General features: G+C 32.6%; 1 protein-coding gene across 2 annotated transcripts in view; it reads right to left on the bottom strand.

Moving 5' to 3' along the window:
• LOC133335493 (G protein alpha o subunit) overlaps positions 1-20,298 on the bottom strand; it is an 86,008-nt gene that overhangs the window by 40,195 nt on the left and 25,515 nt on the right. The window contains exon 1 of one of the 2 annotated variants that reach the window (XM_061543766.1): positions 11,376-11,561. The exons of the other annotated variant lie outside the window; for it this stretch is intronic. Within the exon in view, the coding sequence (XP_061399750.1) occupies positions 11,376-11,493 (118 nt within the window). The 5' untranslated portion in view covers positions 11,494-11,561. Of the gene's footprint in view, positions 1-11,375; positions 11,562-20,298 lie in introns of those variants that run through there. 2 annotated transcript variants of the gene reach the window in all.

Below are 20,298 nucleotides of genomic sequence, written 5' to 3'. Positions count from 1 at the left end.
TTATAGGCCTCGGGGGCCAAGAGAGAATGTTTTTTTTTATCAATTTTTTAGGTCAGGGAGGCCAATAAAATTGTATAAGCCTCAAAGGCCTATGAAAAAATGTCTATAAGATTTTATAGGCCTCGGAGGCCTATGACAAATTTTCTAAAAGAATTTATAGGTCTCGTAGGCTTTTGAACAATTTTCACAGAGGCCTATGAAAATGTTTCTATAAGATTTTATAGGCATAGGAGGCCTATGAAAATTTTGTCTTAAATTGTAGAGGCATCAGGGACCAATGGACATTTTTCTAAAAATAAATAGATGCATCGGTGACGTTCTATAGGCCTCCAAGAATAAAAAAAATTAAATTTTATAGGCTTCGGGGGTCTAGGGAAAATGTTTCCATATAATTTTATAATCCTCGCAGGCATACGTCTACTAAAAATGTTCTATAAGTTTTTGTAGGCCTCAGAAGCATTTTCCATTTTTTTTTAATTTTTATAAATTTTTTTAGATTATTTTTATAAAAAAAAGTTCTGAATTAACATAAAAAACGATCGTTCTTGTAGGCTTTTTAACATACAGAGGACCTGGAAAAGGACCTACAATGTTTTTTGAGGGTAATTTCTCGGCCGAAAGACCATAAAAGTTCGCCCAAATGATATTTCTGTAAATAAGCGGCGTAGAAGACCTTCGAGGACCTCTTAAAGATCCTTTGTCCATGCACGACATATATGAAATATCCTGCCCATTAAAAAATCTCGGCAATAATTATAATGACGGAATGATCTCCAAAATTTGTATAAGATTTTATCAAGGCCAAGTAAATAGAAGTCCTAAAAAATCGCAAGACTGGAAAATACCTCATTATCTTTAGAAAATAATGTTTCGTAAAAAAATTTTAAGGTGACTTTCTGCTCCCACAAGTTCATTTTTGGAATCCAAGATTATTTTGTTGTACACTAAAAAATGGTCTGATTTTTCCCTCTACCCTTCACCCTGGCTCCCCAATTAACAGTTTCTATTCTCATTTTAATGTTTCCTTCGAAATAAAAACATTTAAAACAACAACAACATCAAAAGACATTAAATTTCTGTTAACACTTTTATTTTCATGAGTGAATGGCGGGCTGGCTGGCAGAGTGGCTGTTTGGTTGGCAGAATGCCTTGGCTTGTGCCTAACCAAAGAAAAAATGAATGGAACAAGACCGAACGAACAAGCCAACGAACGAACATCAGCATATGTTCTATGCTTGGACGCGGTCGGTTGGTTGGTTGGCTGGTTCAGTGCGTCTGAATGAACGAACGAACATCTTAGAAGCGTAAAGATGCTGATGCTGATGATGTTTTTTGTTGTTGTTTGTGTTTTGGTGTGATGAAGTGGTGTGGACTAATGGCTTTTGAAGTGCCAAAAAAAAAAAAAAAAAAAAAGAATACTTGTGTGTGTGTGTAGATTCACATCACATACATGTGTATGTGCGCCTATACACATATGGCGTCTCGACGACATTGAGATACACACACCGAAATCGTAAGTACAATGTCTAGGCATCGTCGTCAGAAGATGACGTTGCCGTCTTCATCATCATCAGCATCTACTTTGAATGTAAAATGTTTTGCTGTAAAGAAGAAGAAGCAAATGAAACAATTTTTTCTGTGTTTCCACAAAAAAATCGGAAGAAAAAAATCTTAAGTACAAATCTGTGTTAACAACCCAAACAAGAAACAACAAAAAAAAAAAAAAAAATAAAGAAAAAGTGAAAACAAAGACATTTATACATCCATCATAATGAACAACATATGTATGTAAGTATCATACCATAAATGCATACTTATATGTGTGTGTGTGTGATAATAATATGGTACATTCTTTTTTTTTGCAAATGTAATAATAATCATATTTCTCTTTTTACAAAAAATAAAAACAATACAATCTCATGTTAACAATGGCACATGGGAAAGACTTGATAATTTATGAAAAAAATACAGAAAAAAATAATGCCATTATTTACCGCTGCCAAAATGTGTTGTTTTTTTTATAAAAAGTGAACAACAACAAAAAACGACAACAATGAAAAAGTATGATTTAATTTTGTAATTTTTTTCTTGTTGTTGTTCGCTCAACGCCATCTGAAAAATATTTTTTCACATAAAAAATACATTCACCTTTTTGTCTGTTAATACCTGAATTTTTCAGAATTGCTACAATTCTGAGAAATGCAAAAAAATAACAAGAGAAAATAATGACCCATGTCATTTCTAATTAATTTCAATATACGAAATTTGTTAAAAAATTAAAAGAAATATCAAAAAAATTTAGTTTTTTATAAGAATTAGAATTGTGCGTGTGATGGATTTTTGTTATGTGTACACAAATAAATATTATACGCTCCCACCAGTAACATTAAAATTATTAACAGTCATACGTCACAGAGCACGAGACTGAAAAAGGTTTATTTCTGGATTGAGATGCATGAAAATTGTTCAGAGCTTCATGAGGGATTTTTGAAAAAATTTTACAATGGTTCTAAAAATTATAAAAAGATTTCTTTTTGGGGTATCATACGTATGATTGATTTTTGCAGTTTATATCGAAATAAAAATAATACGTCCCAGGAGTATTGTAATATCACTCATACGTCATATTGGACAATAGTTTATTTTTTAATACACAGATTTTATTTTTACTCTTTAGAGCCTAATGATATATTTTTCGAATAAAACTGTTTAATCTATAGATCTCTGAAAGGTATTCCACCTGTAAAAGGCCTATAGAAATATTTCAGACTTTTGAAAGTATTCTGTTAGGTTATTTTTTCGTGCCAATTGGTAGCCTCTTGAACATATTCGGTTATAGAAGACCATTTAAGAACGTTCCTCCTGTGTTCTATATTTAGAAGAAAAATCCGGACATTATTAGTCTGTCAAAAAATGCGATGGTCGTTTGAGGATTCTAGATATTAAATTATGTGAGGTTCCTCTGTAGAAAATATATTTTCGAATATATATAAAGATTTGTTGGGATGGAAAATTTTCTATAGTAAGCCTCAGATAATCACGAATTTGAAATTCTCAGAAAGACGGTAAGTATCAGAGGCCCACAATGTTTCAAAAGAAAATATTTAGGTCACTCTAAGGGATGGATGTGGGCTTTGGACAACAAAGAAAAATGTCAATTATTTTTTTCTAGGCCTCAGAACCCCACATGAAGAAGAAACATTAAAACTTTGAGAACTCGGAGTCCCATTAAAATTTTGCTGTAACAATTTGTTTTTGCGTCCATAAAAAATTGAAGAAAAAAATTAATAAAAATATGTAGACCTCAGAGGGCAATGAAAATGTTCTATAGAAATAGGAAGAACTAGGAACTCCATGGCATTTTTTAATACAATTTTAAATAAATGAAAATTTTTTGTAAAGTTTTTTTGGTTATCAGAAGCCCACCAACATTTGCTAAAATAATTTAAAAACTTCTGAAGTAGAGATGCCCACTATGAAATGAAAAGTTTCAGGCCTCAGAGGTATACGAAAATATTACTGTAACACCAATATTTAAAAATTGTTGAGACCTTAGAGGTCCACCAAAATATTACTGTAAACATTTTTAGACCTCGCGTAGGTCTTGAACATTTTACAGGAAAGATTATGTAAATATTCTAAAAAAAATTTTCGTTCTCAAACGAAAATGTTATATACTAATATAAAGGCCCACGTTTTTTTTTTTTTTTATAAAAAGTGTAGGTCAGCTAATTAACTGATGCTGTAAACTGCCCTATGTGATTGGGCTGCCATCTATAGTTTCCTAGATATAACGCCCCCTTGAAGGAGTTTGTGTTGTAGTTGGAGTCCTTGCTTATTTAGTGTTGCCATTTCCCACTGGGTGGCGTTATTTCCTCTTACTCCTCATATATAAATGTCGTGGTTTATTATGAGATTGTCAGGAGAGTTTTGGACGCATTTCATCTGAAGGGGGATGTAAGAGACTCATTCACCTTTTGTTTATAGAGGATGATGTTTCGAAGTGATAGCAATTCCACTTTGATTTACTTTAATGGGAAAATTTTCAATATGCAGCTTACAAAGTGTTCCGAATTTTTTCCGAATTCGGAAGGAAATTCTGAACAAGTTTCAGATTCTGATGCTGTATTCGTAGTGAAATCGAAACAAAATTGTGTGAAGGTGTCCACGAATTGGCGAAAAATTTTCCACATAAATTCTTCCAAATATTGGTACAATTATTTAACATTTTATAATTAGTTTTCCACAAAAATGTTATCAATTTTTTTTTTATTTTAATATTATTTACCACGTATTATAAATATTATATTTAAAATAAATCATACGCCACCCCGCTATCTTGTATTAATATTACTTATACGCTCCATATAACCATGTATCTTGTTCGAACAACGAAAATTCAATAAGATCTGAAGATGGCAATTTTGAAAAATTATTAAAAAAAAGTAAATCCCTCCCGACACTGAACAGCATGCTATGTAAACTATAATAGTGTAAAAAAAGGCAGGATAAGTGTATATTTATCGCGATTATTAATTTTTTATTTTATTTATTTCTATTTTCCCTTCAATCGATCCTTGATCCTTCCTTCAATCGATCCTTATATTAATACAAAAATTCAATAACATCCATGTATTAATATTACGAATGTTCAACATAAATATTGGCATTTTTTTTATTTTAGTTTTCATATTTTTTAAATAAAAATAAATCATACGCCACCCCACTATCTGGTATTAATATTACTTATACGCTCCATACGACTAGGTATCTTTTTCGAACAACGACAATTCAATAACATCTGAAGACGGCAATTTTAAAAAATTATTAAAAAAAAAGTAAATCCCTCCCGACACTAAACAGCGTCCTATGTAAACCATAATAGTATAAAAAGGCAGGGTAAGTGTATCTTTATCGCGATTATTAATTTTTTTATTTTATTTATTTCAATTTTCCCTTCAATCGATCCTTGATCGTTCCTTCAATCGATCCTAATATTAATACAAATACCATGTATTAATATTACGAATGTTCAACATAAATATTGGCATTTTTTTTATTTTAGTATTCATATTTTTTAAATAAAAATATATCATACGCCACCCCATTATCTGGTATTCATATTACTTATACGCTCCATATGACCATGTATGTTTTTCGAAACACGAAAATTCAATAAAAATCTCACTTTTTTTGAAATGAAAAAAAAAAAACATTACAAAAATATATTCAACATCTATTAAATTGAAATAATTCACTTTACCAAGGCCACCAAATGATGTAAAAATTGATGATTGGTTTCTTTTTGTCTGACAATCGATGAAGTATCCATGAATAGCAATTTACAAATCAAATTGTGGGTGGGTGATTTTTGGTGCTTCCAGCGAATAATAATAAAATGAAATGAAAACATTTCATTATGGCTGGAGAAAAAATAAAAAAAAAATGAAACAAAAATTGAAAAATGGAAATAAAAATAAATGATTTCATGAGAACTACACTTTTCAGGTTTTTTTGTGGTTTTCGTGTGAGGGGATATGCCATAAGAGGAACTGATTTGTTTAAACATATTTCTGTTTCATTAAACGTTTTCTTTTTTTTTTTTTTGCACTTTCAAAAATTTTGGGGGAAATAATTAAACAAAAAAAAAAGTTTGAAATGAAAACGAAAAAAAGTAATATAAGAAAATAATAAACATTTCAATGTGAGGGGTGGCTAAGCAAAAAACAAAAAAAAAAAAAAATGAAACTGAAACTGACAGCAGTCAAAAAAACTGGAACAAATTCAGATTCGTTTTTTGTTCACATCTCTCTCCTCTCTGTGAATGAAATAATAATTTTGAAGTAAAAAAAAAATAATGAAATTATAATATTTTATTTTTAAACAAATTTTTAAATTAAATTTAATGTATTTTTGATTAAATAAACAGCACAGCAAGAAATGTGCCAAAGTGAAAAAAACGAAAAATACAAAACAAAAACATTATTATTACTCCCCTCAATACTACTCATGTTGCTTTTCACATCATCTGGAAAACCTAAATTGGCACATGATTTAATAATAATAATCCACATTTTCCCCGTAGGAAAAATCATAGCAATTTTGCAGGTTTTACGAAAAAAAAAATTATCGCTGTTTTACAAAATTTTGCAGCAATTTACAAAATTGAAAATAATAATTTCTAAATCTGTTTGTAATAAATCATTAGTTCAAAATTGCAAAAAAAAATCTAATTTCCAAATCAAGCTATAATAAATCATTCGCTATTTTTTCCCTCTTCAAGGGATATTAATTTCCATTCTAAAATTTATTAACACAAAATTTTTAAAATGAAAAATTTCTGTTTTTTGGGCTCATGATTAATGAGAGTTATCCTTAACTATCGCATTAAAAAGTTTTTCATTTTGTTGTCGATTTTTTGTTGTTGTTGTTATTATCCTTGTTAGTTTGCCATTTATCGCTCATTGACTTTTGGCAAATTTTGTAGCAGAGCAGAGGTAGGAATGGCTACAAATTATTTACGCGTGCCACACACCGTATCGTATGATTAATGTTTTTTTGCACAGATTTTTGTGTGTGTGTGAGTGTTCATAATAATTATGCGCCTCGATGCCATGGTAATTAATAACACTTATACGCCGTTAAGCGCTGTAAGGTGGACAAATTAATTATTGACTTGTATAGAAAAAAATTAATACCTGTTGTTGTTTTTTATAAATAAAAACACTTTTAGACCATATTGTTTTCCCAGGAGCTTAACTAAAATCCTAAATAGATCAACATTTATTTGCCTCTAGAGAATATTCGTCCTTTAGCCGAAGAGGTCATATTTTTTAAAGAATATTTTTTCAAGCACTATCTAAGGCGTGGATTTCTTAATGAATATTTTTTCAAGGACTACCTAAGGGTGGATTTCTTAAAGAATATTTTTTCAAGGACTATCTAAGGGTTGGATTTCTTAAAGAATATTTTTTCAAGCACTATCTGAGGCGTGGATTTCTTAAAGAATATTTTTCAAGGAATATCTAAGTGGTGGATTTCTTAAAGAATAGTTTTTCAAGGACTATTTAAGGGGTGGATTTCTTGGAGGATATTTTTTTCTAATATCAGATATTGGAACTTTAGAAGTTCCACTATCGGACGGGGCCGACCATTCGATGAACAATTATATATTCCTTTTTGGAGAATATTTCTGCAATAGCCGTTGAGAGCTACATTTTTGAAAAATTTATTTTTTATTCCTTTAGCCTTATGGTTAATGCTTCCTAATTTTGGTTTTAGACCCCATGTGTCATTCAACCCATTTCAGACAATTTGCAGTCGATAACTCTCGAAGGGAGTAACCGATGTCATCCAAACTAATATTTCGTAATATTTCTTCCAAAAAATTTAAAAACTTCCGAAATTTGGATGGGCCTTGAAAAATGTTATTTAAAAAATCTACGCCTTGGATGGGCCTTGAAAAATGTTATTTAAAAAATCTACGCCTTGGATGGGCCTTGAAAAATGTTATTTAAAAAATCTACGCCTTGGATGGGCCTTGAAAAATGTTATTTAAAAAATCTACGCCTTGGATGGGCCTTGAAAAATGTTATTTAAAAAATCTACGCCTTGGATGGGCCTTGAAAAATGTTATTTAAAAAATCTACGCCTTGGATGGGCCTTGAAAAATGTTATTTAAAAAATCTACGCCTTGGATGGGCCTTGAAAAATGTTATTTAAAAAATCTACGCCTTGGATGGGCCTTGAAAAATGTTATTTAAAAAATCTACGCCTTGGATGGGCCTTGAAAAATGTTATTTAAAAAATCTACGCCTTGGATGGGCCTTGAAAAATGTTATTTAAAAAATCTACGCCTTGGATGGGCCTTGAAAAATGTTATTTAAAAAATCTACGCCTTGGATGGGCCTAGAAAAAATGTTCTTTAAAAAATCTAAGGCTTGGATGGGCCTTGAAAATAATTAGAAATTAAGCTCTACTACCATTCAATGGATCCCGATGTCGTATAATTAATATTTACACATACACCGATGTGGCGTATAATTTCTTCTAAGCACGACATAAATTATACGCCACCTGAAAATACACCGATTCTTGTTATATTATTTAAAAATCAATTTTAAATAAAATTCAATTGTTTCCAATATCCTTGTCTGTTGTTACCCATAGCTGATGTATTCACGTAGAGTAGAGTACAGTAAATAAATAATTTCCACACATCATCCTACTCTCGTGTAATCATTTTAATGGCATCTGCATTAACAAATTCAATCATATGGAGATGATGATTATTATGACGATGGCGATAAGTGGGATGATGAGAAGAGCCGAACAAGTGGATGGTTAGACACTGAGATACACACAACAATGTATTTACAACAGGCATTCCACCCAAACCATCAGCATCATTTTCCTCACCAACGACGACCGACCTACTTATACATAATTGACTAAGAACAATAAAAAGCGCTTCATTCCACCTCCCCTCCTCCTGCTTTATTATCCTACCAAAGCACTTCAAAATCTTATGATATGGCCTAAAGGAGCTTCTCATGCTCTTCGTGTTTATGAAAACAACAAGAAAACAACAACTACACAATAAATTAAATATTTTCTTTTCTTTTTTGGGCCGGAATTGAGTGACGTTGTCTTATAGTATGTCCAAAGCAGACAAGTCAGTCCGTTCGGCCAACCGACCGATCGACCGTCATTCTGGCCAAGTTAAAGATGAGTGGGTGTATTGGAAAAATTACATTTTGGCTGTTGTTTGCTTGCCAGTGATTCAGCAGAGAGTGGAAAAGGATAGTGGCAAGACACCCTGCGGCCATTCAAACAATGGGATGAAAAGAACGAAAAGAAACTACTACGACGTAGTAAGAATCTCATTAACTTTAGGCTCTATTGCCTTGCTGAAAATGAAATACAGCAAAGCAGTATTATTGATGAAAACCATTGCCATTTTTACAAGACGATTGTATTTTTCCTTTCTTCCTCTTCTTTCTTGAGTATGAAATTATTATAAACAAATTATCCATAACACTTTTTACAAAGAAATTTAAATACAATACAATTGTATTTCACGGATTATTTGTATAACAAAGAAGAATTCTTGCAAATTTTATTTGAAAATTCAAATGAGTTGTTGATAATAAATAATAATAATAGCAGAGTGTGTTAAGTTACATGAATCATTCGTTCTTTTAATTTCTGTAATGATTTGTAAACAAAAGTACAGTGAACAAAGAATACCTAAAGTGTGATGGGTGGCGTATAAGTTTTATTAATAGAAAGTGTTTGCGGTGGCGTATGATTGTTGTATTCAGTTCAGAAAAAATAAATCATATGTAAAAATTGCTTTAAATGATTAAAGTAAGAGTTTGTTTTTTTGGGAGAAAAAATTCTTTAAAGAATCTACGCCTTGGATGAGACTTGAAAAAATATTCTTTAAAGAATCTACGCCTTGGATGAGCCTTGAAAAAATATTCTTTAAAGAATCTACCCCTTGGATGAGCCTTGAAAAAATATTCATTAAAAAATCTACGCCTTAGATGATCCTTGAAAAAATATTCCTTAAAAAATCTACGCCTTGGATGAGCCTTGAAAAAATATTCCTTAAAAAATCTCCGCCTTGGATATGCCTTGAAAAAATATTCTTTAATTTCATTCCGATGATAGTTGCACCCTCTTGCCCGATTAGAGGTCAACAACACCTCCTCCTTACACTGAAATATTTTCCGAATATTACCAATAGTCAGTATATCCCTTCTGATTACTTGTCCATTCTCCCTTCACCGTGGGTTGTGTTGTGATATTAGGCTTATAATTGTATCCTATAGATCGAATTGAAAACAAAACACAAAAATAAGTTTTCGGTCCACTTCATCCTAAAATTATTATCTGATCATTACCGAAATTTATAGGCGTTGTCCTTGACCATAACTGGAACCTCATGCACAATTATCAACTTCTCGGGCCTATGTCATTCAGGAGTAAATATATACGACATAGAATACAAAATTTGTCATTTTTCACACAAATGTCAGGGTCCATTTGACCCGCTAAATATTGACCGATCTTTATCAAAGCAGGCATGCTTATTCTTTGGCCCGATTCCCTTCTCCATGCTAAAATGTTAGGGTCATAATTGCGGCCTCTGGAACGACCAGAAAATCAGACAAAAATAAAGTTTTTGGTCCATTTAATCCCCTAAATATTAACCAATCTTTACCAAAAACCCATCCTACATGCAAAATTTCGTGATGATTGGTCCATAATTGTGGCCTGTATAGATCGACTCAGCTAGTCGAGATATGACGATCGGTATACTTAAAGGTGGGTCTAAGATCAATATTTCGCGGCGTTACAGACTATTGTGGCTGCAGAAAGCTATAATACCCTGACAACATAGTTGTGTAGGATAAAAAAATGTTTTTTTATTTTATTTCGATTTGAAAAAATGTTTAATTAATAAATAAATATTATTTTCTAGGTAAATTTTCTAATAGGTATTCCGTTAATAGGTATTCTATAGAGAAAAGATCTTATCTAGAAATAAAAATATTGTGTTTATATCTTTAAAATATTGATTAAGTATTTGATACGTTTTTCAGTTCATTATTGAAAAACTAAACCTTAAATTCTCCTCTTCAAAAATGTCAAGACCATTCATGGCATTTCTTTAAATAAAAAAATAATCTTCAATGATTACAAAAAGAGAGAAAAAACAATGTAACAATTTTCCCTGTTGCAATTGAAATGTTGACACTGTTGGTGGTTTGCTCCCCCCTCCTTATTGTTTTCAAAACAAATAACAAAGAAGAAGACAAAGAAAAATAAAATTCCCAGCCATCATCAACGACAAGTCGAACCAAGTGGAAGAAATGAAAAAAATGGAACTACTTCTAATTTCACTTGACATCAAAAACAGGCAGACTGTAAGAAACCAAAGGATAATTCTTTGAATACCAAGCAGAGAAGAAGGAAAGAAAAAAATGTAAAACACAGCAACAACAACAAAGTCATTATCAATGTCTTAGACTTTTAGTGAAAAAATGGGAGGGGAGGGGGTAGACAACAAAAATCACTTGTTTCTTCGAAAAATAAGCATCACAGATTTCCACAATCATGGACCCATTTATTTACTCTTTAATAAACTAGAAAATAATTTAAGTTAACATAAAGAGAAGTTTGCACAACATAAAAGAGAAAACAAAAAAACGGAGAGTGGGAGAGAGGGAATTCAGTTTCCCTCCCAACTCTCCGAAATACCGTTTAAGAAGAGTTTTGTTTTTTATGTGTATTCCATTGAATGTGTTCTCTCTTGCCTCTCTCGCTCTCTCTCTCTCCTCGATTCATCACATTAATAACTTACTCACCCAATAACAAAAGTTTAATATCCTTTGCTGCCTGTATCCCATCCTCTTTCAGATTGCGTTCAATCAAACGACTTCTGGCGGCTGCTGCCCTTTCCTCAGCACTCTGTGCGCAGCCCATGGTGCGGATTGCTTCGACACAAAACGTTTTGAAGGTCGTTTAATATCGGCCACAAATGGGCCGAATACTGTAGCAGGCAAAAGAAAACAATTGAGTTGAAGTAAAGAACAACAACAACTACTACTGCGACGACAACGACAACGGCGGCGACAACGACAACAACACTGACGATGAAAAGGATTCCAACGTTCGATTTTTGTTTTTCTTTTCGTTTTTTTGGTTGGGAATGAAGTAACGACGCACGCAACGTTGGCAATGGCTTGTTATCAACAAAAGTGATGATTAGGCCAAGTTGGAATTGTGGACGGCGTTTGGTGGTGGCAAGGGTTGAGGGGGTGGTGGTGGTGTTCTTTCTCAGTTAGAATTTCGTTTTGTTAAAGGCGCAATCAAAAAATCATTCACATTACATTTAAATTTCAACGTCGAGTTAGAGTTGGGAAATTGCTTTTCTTTTAATGGCTTCTTAATTTTTTGAAAACTTTTTTTAAATATGTTTTTTTCACAATTATTATTTGATGACTTTTTTGTTTTGACTTTGTTATGGAATTTGGTGTTTATTAACCAGCGGAGCATATATTATATGTGTGCCCTTTTCTTTGTTAATACTTTCGGTATATTTTTTAATATCTTATAATTATTTATTGTGGTGTTTTATTATTTATTTGTTAATCCATGTTTTTTTTCAACATAAATCACCTTAAATCTAAATTTTTTAATAGAAATAAAAATTAATTTTGTTGAACATTTTGGTATCTTCTTGAAATTGGACAATTATGTGGCATAGTGGTATCTAATTTTCACATGACTTATGTCAACTTATAAGCGCCAAGTCGAACGTGGAGTATTTTGTACACCATTTAGGTACATAAATTCGAACGATAATATGTATGGGTCTTATATTAAAATTTTGGCCGAGTTTAATACATTTCTACAAGACGGTAACACACATAAATGTTCGGACGATTCTAAATCTAAATTAGAATCAGAAATTCGTATCAATCGGAGAATCATTGTGCATTTGATGGCCATTTATATCAAATCGGACGAAATTATATATGAGAACACTCGATTTATGTTGGAAGAGTCGGTTGGCGATTGAACAAGCCTCAAGAATGGAGTTTGTTAATATGTGGGGTCCTTCTAAAACCTCGAAATTCAAACAATCAGACAAACGGATTGGTAATACCTAAAATCGTACATTTTCTCAATATATATGCAGTTCCAAACATCCTGGGAGCAATATTGATGAAACAAATGCAATACTGAATTTTAATGAATGAAAAAGTGTCCGACGGTTTTGCCTACAGATATATACCCTCAGCCTATTGTTTGCAAAGGTCTTCGGAACTACACACAGGTTTTATAATTCGTTTTATATAATGTAGGTATATGTCTTTATCAAAGAGTTTCAAATTTAATGTTGATCAATCCAATTCAATTTTATTTCATAAACGAGAACCTAGCCCAAAGGGCCAAGAGCGATTCCAAAAACTTCATTACATGGACTACTCCAAAAGCTTAAAATTAACAGTATATCACTTAATCATATCATAAACAACAATACATGAACTAACTGTAATTCAATTTGCCTCAAATTAAATTTACAAGGAGGTACAAGGAGGAGCTTGGCTTGGTTGTGCAAAGCTTTGTTGAAAATTTTGATCATTTGTGGATGAGGTGCAGAAGGAGTCGACCAATGGGTGCCATCTTCGGACTTCATCTAGATTTCGTAAAGATGATAAGTTGTGCAAGTTTTGGTTCAAATCGAACATTTTATTCGCCAAAATATTGAAAATTTGGACCCTTTGTGAGGGAGGTAACAGAAGTAGCGGACCAATGGGTCCCATATTTGGACCAGATCTAGATTTGTTGGAAATAATAGATTGTGTAAAGTTTGGTTCAAATCAGATAGTCTGTTCGTATGGTATTATAAAATTAAATTTTAGCAAATTTTTTACCATTTTTTGCCATTGAAATAACGGATCCCATCTTGGAACTTGATCTTGACTTGGTAAGGATAATAGGTTGTGCAAAGTTTGGTTGAAATCGATCGAGCGTGATATTGGATTTATAAATATTGAAAATGTTGACAATTTTTGCTGGATATACCAGAAGGAGTGGACTAATAGATACCCTCTTCGGGCTTGACCTGGGCTTGGTAACGATAATGGGTTGTGCAAAGTTTGGTTCAAGTCGCTGAGTCCGTTCGCATGATATAAAAATACATTTTCATTAAAATTTTGCCTTTTTTTAAGTAGACTCCAAATTGTTAGAAACGAAGTTTGCCCAAAGAAACATTCTGTTTAAAACCAATATTTCGATGAGCTACATTTTTGCAGTATCAAACTGTAAATAATACTCAACTTTTTCTTATTTCGTTTTTATAAATTTTATTTTTTTTTAATTTTAGAATTCTTTTTTATGTAGGATGGGTTCGGTCCAATGAAGACCCCTATTGTTTTTGGTAAAGATCGGTTAATATTTAAGGGATGAAATGGACCAAAAACTTTATTTTTGTCTGATATTCTGGTCGCTCTAGAGGTCACAACTATGACCCAAACTTCGCGAATTTTGACATGGAAAAGGATATTGGGCCAAGAAATAAGCATGCCTGTTTTGATAAAGATCGGTTAATATTTAACGGGTCAAATGGTCCCTGACTTTTGTGTGAAAAAATACAAAATTTGTATTCTATGGCGTATATATTTACTCCTGAAGGTCATAGAGCCGATAAATTGAAAGTATATCTAAGAGGAGTAGTTGGCCTTTAAATCGATACCAATTATATTGCCTCGGATGATGTGTATGTACTCGGATGTGGGAGTTACACGAAAATATTTACAGGTGCTTACGTATTCAGATATTATTTTGCAAACCATTACCACACTAGAGGGAGGAAACATAGCCCTGATCGCTTTGAAATTTTCCGTGAGATTCCAGTTGTGGCCAAGGACAACTCCTATAATTTTCGATGATGATCAGATAATAATTTTGAGATAAAGTGGACCGAAAACTTAATTTTTGTGTTTTTTTCCAAGTCGATCTACAATTATAAGTCGGACATCACAACACAACTTACGGTGAAGGGAATCTGGACAAGTAATTACAAGGGCTGTACTGAATATTAGTAATACTCGGAAAATATATCAGTGTAAGGAAGAAGTGATGTTGACCTCTAATCGGGCAAGAGGGTGCCAATATCACGAAATATTGCCCAGGCTCGGAATAAACATACGCAGAAAGTTAGATTTCTGTGGTAGTAGTGTAGGGTATCGTGTGGTCGGCTCCGTCCGACTATACTGCTCCGCTAATATTTCTAGGTTCAAAACCTTGTGCGAACCTGAGAGTACGAATTGGTGCATTCAAAATCAAATAATGTCACAGAGGAGAATATTTTCCTACCAAATCAATTTATATTATCCTTAGAAGACTTTTGAAATTAAAATTTATTAAGAAAAATATTAAAATAAAAATGACAAATAGTTTTCTATAAACAAAGTTTGGAAATATATGTTCCAATATAGTATATCATCTTCTATTATTCCCCCTTAAGACAAAAATGTCAATTATGTTTTTCTGTGTCTGATTTTTTTATAGTCCACAAATACAAAATATTAAAAACATTACCATAATGACTCTGATATCAACAAATGATAAGTCCAGTTAAGTTCGGATAAAAATTAAGAAATTCGTCCTAACATTGTAATTATTCTCTCTATTTAAATGAACCCAATCAGATTTCAATTATTTATCACAAAAATGTCTCTGTAATTGTTATTTTGTTACAAAACTACAAAATTATTTGTTTAACATAGTTTTAGATTTGTTTTTTTTTATCTTGTTGTTGTTCTTGTTTACGTCTATCACACACAAGGTGTCACAACAATCGTTTTTCAATCATCAAAAAAGAGAACGGAAAAGTCCTTAACTGATGAAGGCCATTCCATATTACGGAAAAAACAAATGAGAAGTGAGATAATTAATTTTATCCAGGGAGAATTTGAATTTGAAGAGAATAGCGGAGAGATAAGTTCCCAAAGAGTAACAGGAAAAAAATTATAACCACATATTTTGCCACATAAATGTCCGTTAGGAGAAGATAATGATGATGAGGATTATGAGTTGAGCAACCCCAACGACACTCTCTTTCTCTTTCTAATAAAGCAAAAGGTGTTTATATTAAAATAAATGAGAAGAGAATTTTATTTTGTTTTTTTTTTTTCACAGAAAATATTGTTTTTTTTCGTTTCGTTACTAATTTGTTTATTTCATTGAAAGTGTATTTATTTTTTGGATTTTAGTTGTTGTTTTGTTTATTTGTTGTTGTTATTTTTCAATATTCTTTTGTTTCGACAATGTTGTTGATTTTGTGTGCTATTGCTATTGCTGTTGTTGTTTTTTTTTTGTTTTTCATTTAAGATGCTGGATTTATTTTTTCGCTTCACATTTGTTTTGGGGGAATTTTCTATTCAATATTTTTTTTTTTTTTTGATGTGTGCGTTTCTTTATTGTTTTGGAGAAGGGGGCACTTTTGTGGTGGGGTATCCAGGGGGAGAGGTTGAGGTATATGCGTGGTGAAGATGATAATAATGACGATGTGTTGTTGTTGTTTTTGCTGTTTTTTCCCCCGTCTAGTTATTAAACACCAGGCCAAAAGGGGATACAGCACAAGAGTATTCAGCACAACTACACGGTAATTGTATTCACACATGAAAACACAACACCAACAACATCCAGAACATAGAGAAGAAAATTCCAAAAAAGACTATAACATGAATCATGCACTGCTTTGCTTGCTGGCGTTCGGGTATTTTTTTTATTGGGTTAACAATTTTTTTTTCTGTTTCCGACGTACTCTGCGCTCAATGGATGTGTACACAAAAATTATTTTATTACACATTTTTTACGGCAAGGAGGGGATTTTTTCACACAATTTTCGAATTTATTATTTTTCACAATTTTTTCTTTTTTACCAATTAAATTTTCATTTAAAGATAATACCACAATTTTTTTATTTTATTAATTATTTGTTATTAATTTTTTTCCAAGTGGGTACCGCACCCTATGCAAACTTTTCAATACGAATTTTTTATAATTAATACAATTTTTTTTTGTTAAAACGGTGCGTATGGAATCTTTGCTCTTTTGGAAAAACGCATTACTGAACTGAACTGAACAGAACAACGGCAACGACACGATGTCGACGACGACTATCATCAAAACGATGGCCCAACAAGCAGCCAACCAACCAGCCAGTCAGAGTCCACCACTTTGGCAGCAGCAGCAAGGAGGAAAATTGTTTAACGAACACTCTACACACACACACAATGACACACTCACTCGTACACACATTTTACCGTAAACATTTCGTTCGTTTATTCACCACGACCGTTTGGGGTGTTGCGGTGTACACACACACGAAAAATTGTATTTTATCATGGAAAAATTGTATTCTTTACTCTAGGGAAGAGAACGAACGACGAAGCACAACACCAAACAAACGGAGGATAGATAGACAGAAACGCACAATTATGAAAATGAACACGTCGGAAAAAAAGTGTACAGGAAAACTACATAGCTTTTTGGGGCTCACATACACGTGTCTATCTATCTATGTGTGTGTGTGTGTGAATTTATGATATCAAAAAAGCACTGGAGTAAAAAAAGCTCAACATCTCATTGAAACAAAAAAATCAGGAATCCAATGTCAGAACGAACACTTGTTAGCAGCAGTGAAAAAAAGCTTTGCGTTTTCTTTTTTGTTTGCCACCAAAAATGAATTTGGTCGGATTTAAAAAAGGTGGTATTTTCATATCGAAAAAAATATCGGAAAATTTAGAGAAGGTCTCTCTTAAGTCATTTTATACAATAAGAGCATAAGAGGATGGCCTCTTAAACATAGAGGCCATATGAAAGATCAGGAGATAAAAAAGAGTAGAAACTACTTTAGGAGGTGTTGTAGAAAACCTCCAGTATATTGAATGCCGTATTGAGGTCGGTTATATATAGTAGACCTCTTGTATGTCTTCCATAACTAAAATGTGTTTCGTGGACATTTGTGAGATATTTTTGTTCAGAAACATTTTGAGGGACATTCTGGATGACTTTTATAGTTAAAAGTCCTTTTATCGATTTTTCGTAAAGGCCAGGGTTAAGGATCTTTTATGAAAATACGAATTCAGAAGACTTCTTCAGGAAATATTTCTATATACAAAAATACCTTTGAATAGTATCTTCGAAGCATTTTTATATTCAGAAACCTTTTGGGGATATTGTATGGAATAAAGGACATTTGGATGCATTCAACAGTCCGAAGATCCTTTAAAGATTATATGGATGGAATACGTTCTATTTTTTTTATAGATATACGTCTACTGAAACTTATTATTCAGTGGAGCTCTTCAAAGAGTAGAGCCTTTTATACCCTACACAGCTATGTTGTCAGGGTATTATAGCTTTGTGCAGCCCCAAAAGTTTGTTAGGCCGCGAAATATTGGTCCTAGACCCACCTTTAAGTATACCGATTGTCATATCTCGACTAGCTCTGTGTCGATCTAGACATATGTGTCCGTCCGTCCGTCTGTCCATTATAATTTTTAAACACGATACAGGCCACAGTTACGGACCAATCTTCACGAAATTTTGCATGTAGGATGGGTTTTGGCCAATGAAGACCCCTATTGTTTTTGTTTCTATTTAGGTTAATATTTAGGGGATGAAATGGACCAAAAACTTTATTTTTGTCGTTTTTTCCAAACACTGTGAATTTTTGCGTGGAGAAGGAGTTTGGGCCAAAGAATAAGCATGCCTATTTTGATAAAAATCGGTCAATATTTAGCGGGTAAAAAGGGCCCTGACTATTGTGTGAAAAATTACAAAATTTGCATTCTATGGCGTATAAATTTAATCCTGAAGGATATAGGCCCATATAGATAGTGCATCGAAGAGGAGTGGTTGACCTTTAAATTGATACTAATTATATTGTCGTATGTACTCGGATGTGGGAGTTACACGTACATATTTTCAGGTGCTTACGTATTCAGATATTATTTAGTAAACCATTACCACACTAGAGGGCGGAAGTATAGCTCTGATCGCTTTGTAATTTTCCATGAGATTCCCGTTATGGTCAACGACAACGCCTATAATTTTCGGTGATGGTCAGGTAATAATTTTGGGATAAAGTGGACCGAAAACTTATTTTTTGTGTTTTTGTTTTCAAGTCGATCTATAGGCCACAATTTAAAGCCGAACATCACAACATAACCCACGGTAAAGAGAATCTGGACAAGTACACTCTCGTCTACTGAATATTATAAATATTTGTTGACATCTAGTCAGTCAAGAGGGTGCAAATATCGCGAAATATTGCCTAAGCTCAGAATATATAGAACCACAGAATGTTAGATTTTCGTGGAAGTTGTGTAGGGTATCATATGGTCGGCCCCGTCCGACTATACTGCTCCGCTCACTGGTTTAATTTCTAATTATTGAAGGGCCTTACGGAGGTCTCCTATATAGAAAAAAATGCTTGTGGGAATCTTCTTCTAAAGATAGGTCTCCTGAAAACGGTCTAGAGAGAGCAGAGCTATCGTGGACCATTCAGAGACAAACTGTAGATGGAAGAACTTTTTGGATCGGATCCGAAGGTTGGTTGACATGGATAGGAATACTTCAGAGGGTATTTCATAGAGTAAAAACCTGTTATGGATTCTATTTAGATAATAAACCTTTTTTTTTAAATATCTATATCATTTACCATCTAAAGAAAATATTTAAGAGATTTGCTTCTTCCACAGTTCGATTTTTAGGGTTTTTGGTACGTTTATTATTATTTTTTATATTTGATTTTTTTATATATGTTATTATTTTTTATATATGTTCCTAATCTAGCATTAACTCTATTTAATATCTAAAAATATTCTCTCTTTTATTCTCTACCTGTGGAAATTCCATAGCATCAGGTCACTCACTCTCCAAGGCGCATGTTTCATATTTTTTCATCACATCATTCATTGTTGTGTTGTGAAGTAATTCAACACACTTGAGGAAATGGAGAGAAGAGACCGTAAACATATCAAATAAAATAAAGAGAAATCATATACCTGAAGAGATGAATCTCAAACGAATGAAATCAAAGAGAGTGAGGACAAGACAACTGCAGAATGTTTTAATGTTTTTGTTGTAATTAAAACTACAAAATCTACTCTAGAAAAAAAAAAAACAAAAAGCTGATAATTATTAAAATTCCATATTCGATCCTACATTCAGGCAATCACATATCAAACATTTGTCTCATTGTAAAGGCGGGAATTTGGGGGGAATTTTTAATTTCTATCGTCATACATTATGTTCACACCATTATACCTGTCTCTTAATCAAATTGAGCGCCTATCATTCCATGCTACATAGTATTTATCTCTCATTTCTCACTACAAATTTAACCTTACTTATATCCACTCTTAATTTCCCCTCAGATAACAAATGATGTCCAAACTTTTCCTATTATTATTATGCCAGGCAAATAGCCGAGCGTAGTGAATTTTAACATAAATATTTATTTGTGTTAGTGTATAAAAAATAATAGAATATTTCTGTGGGCGGTGTTCAGGATAATATAGAAAGAAATATGCAAGTCAATTCTCTCTCCTTCTACTAACTATGTTACTATTATGCTTATTATTGAGAACATATGAAACAACATTGTTTCCGGAAGATATGCTTTCAAAGATTTTAAATGAACTTTCAAATCAGCAACGTACACAGGATTTCACTTCGGGTTGGCCCGGTAGTACAAAATTAAAA

The sequence above is a fragment of the Musca vetustissima genome, unplaced genomic scaffold (genome assembly GCF_032173495.1).
Source record: "Musca vetustissima isolate MV318-11 ecotype Yass unplaced genomic scaffold, APGP_CSIRO_Mvet_v1 utg9639, whole genome shotgun sequence".
Classification (NCBI taxonomy): domain Eukaryota; kingdom Metazoa; phylum Arthropoda; class Insecta; order Diptera; family Muscidae; genus Musca; species Musca vetustissima.
This window is presented reverse-complemented; position numbering and strand designations above follow the sequence as displayed.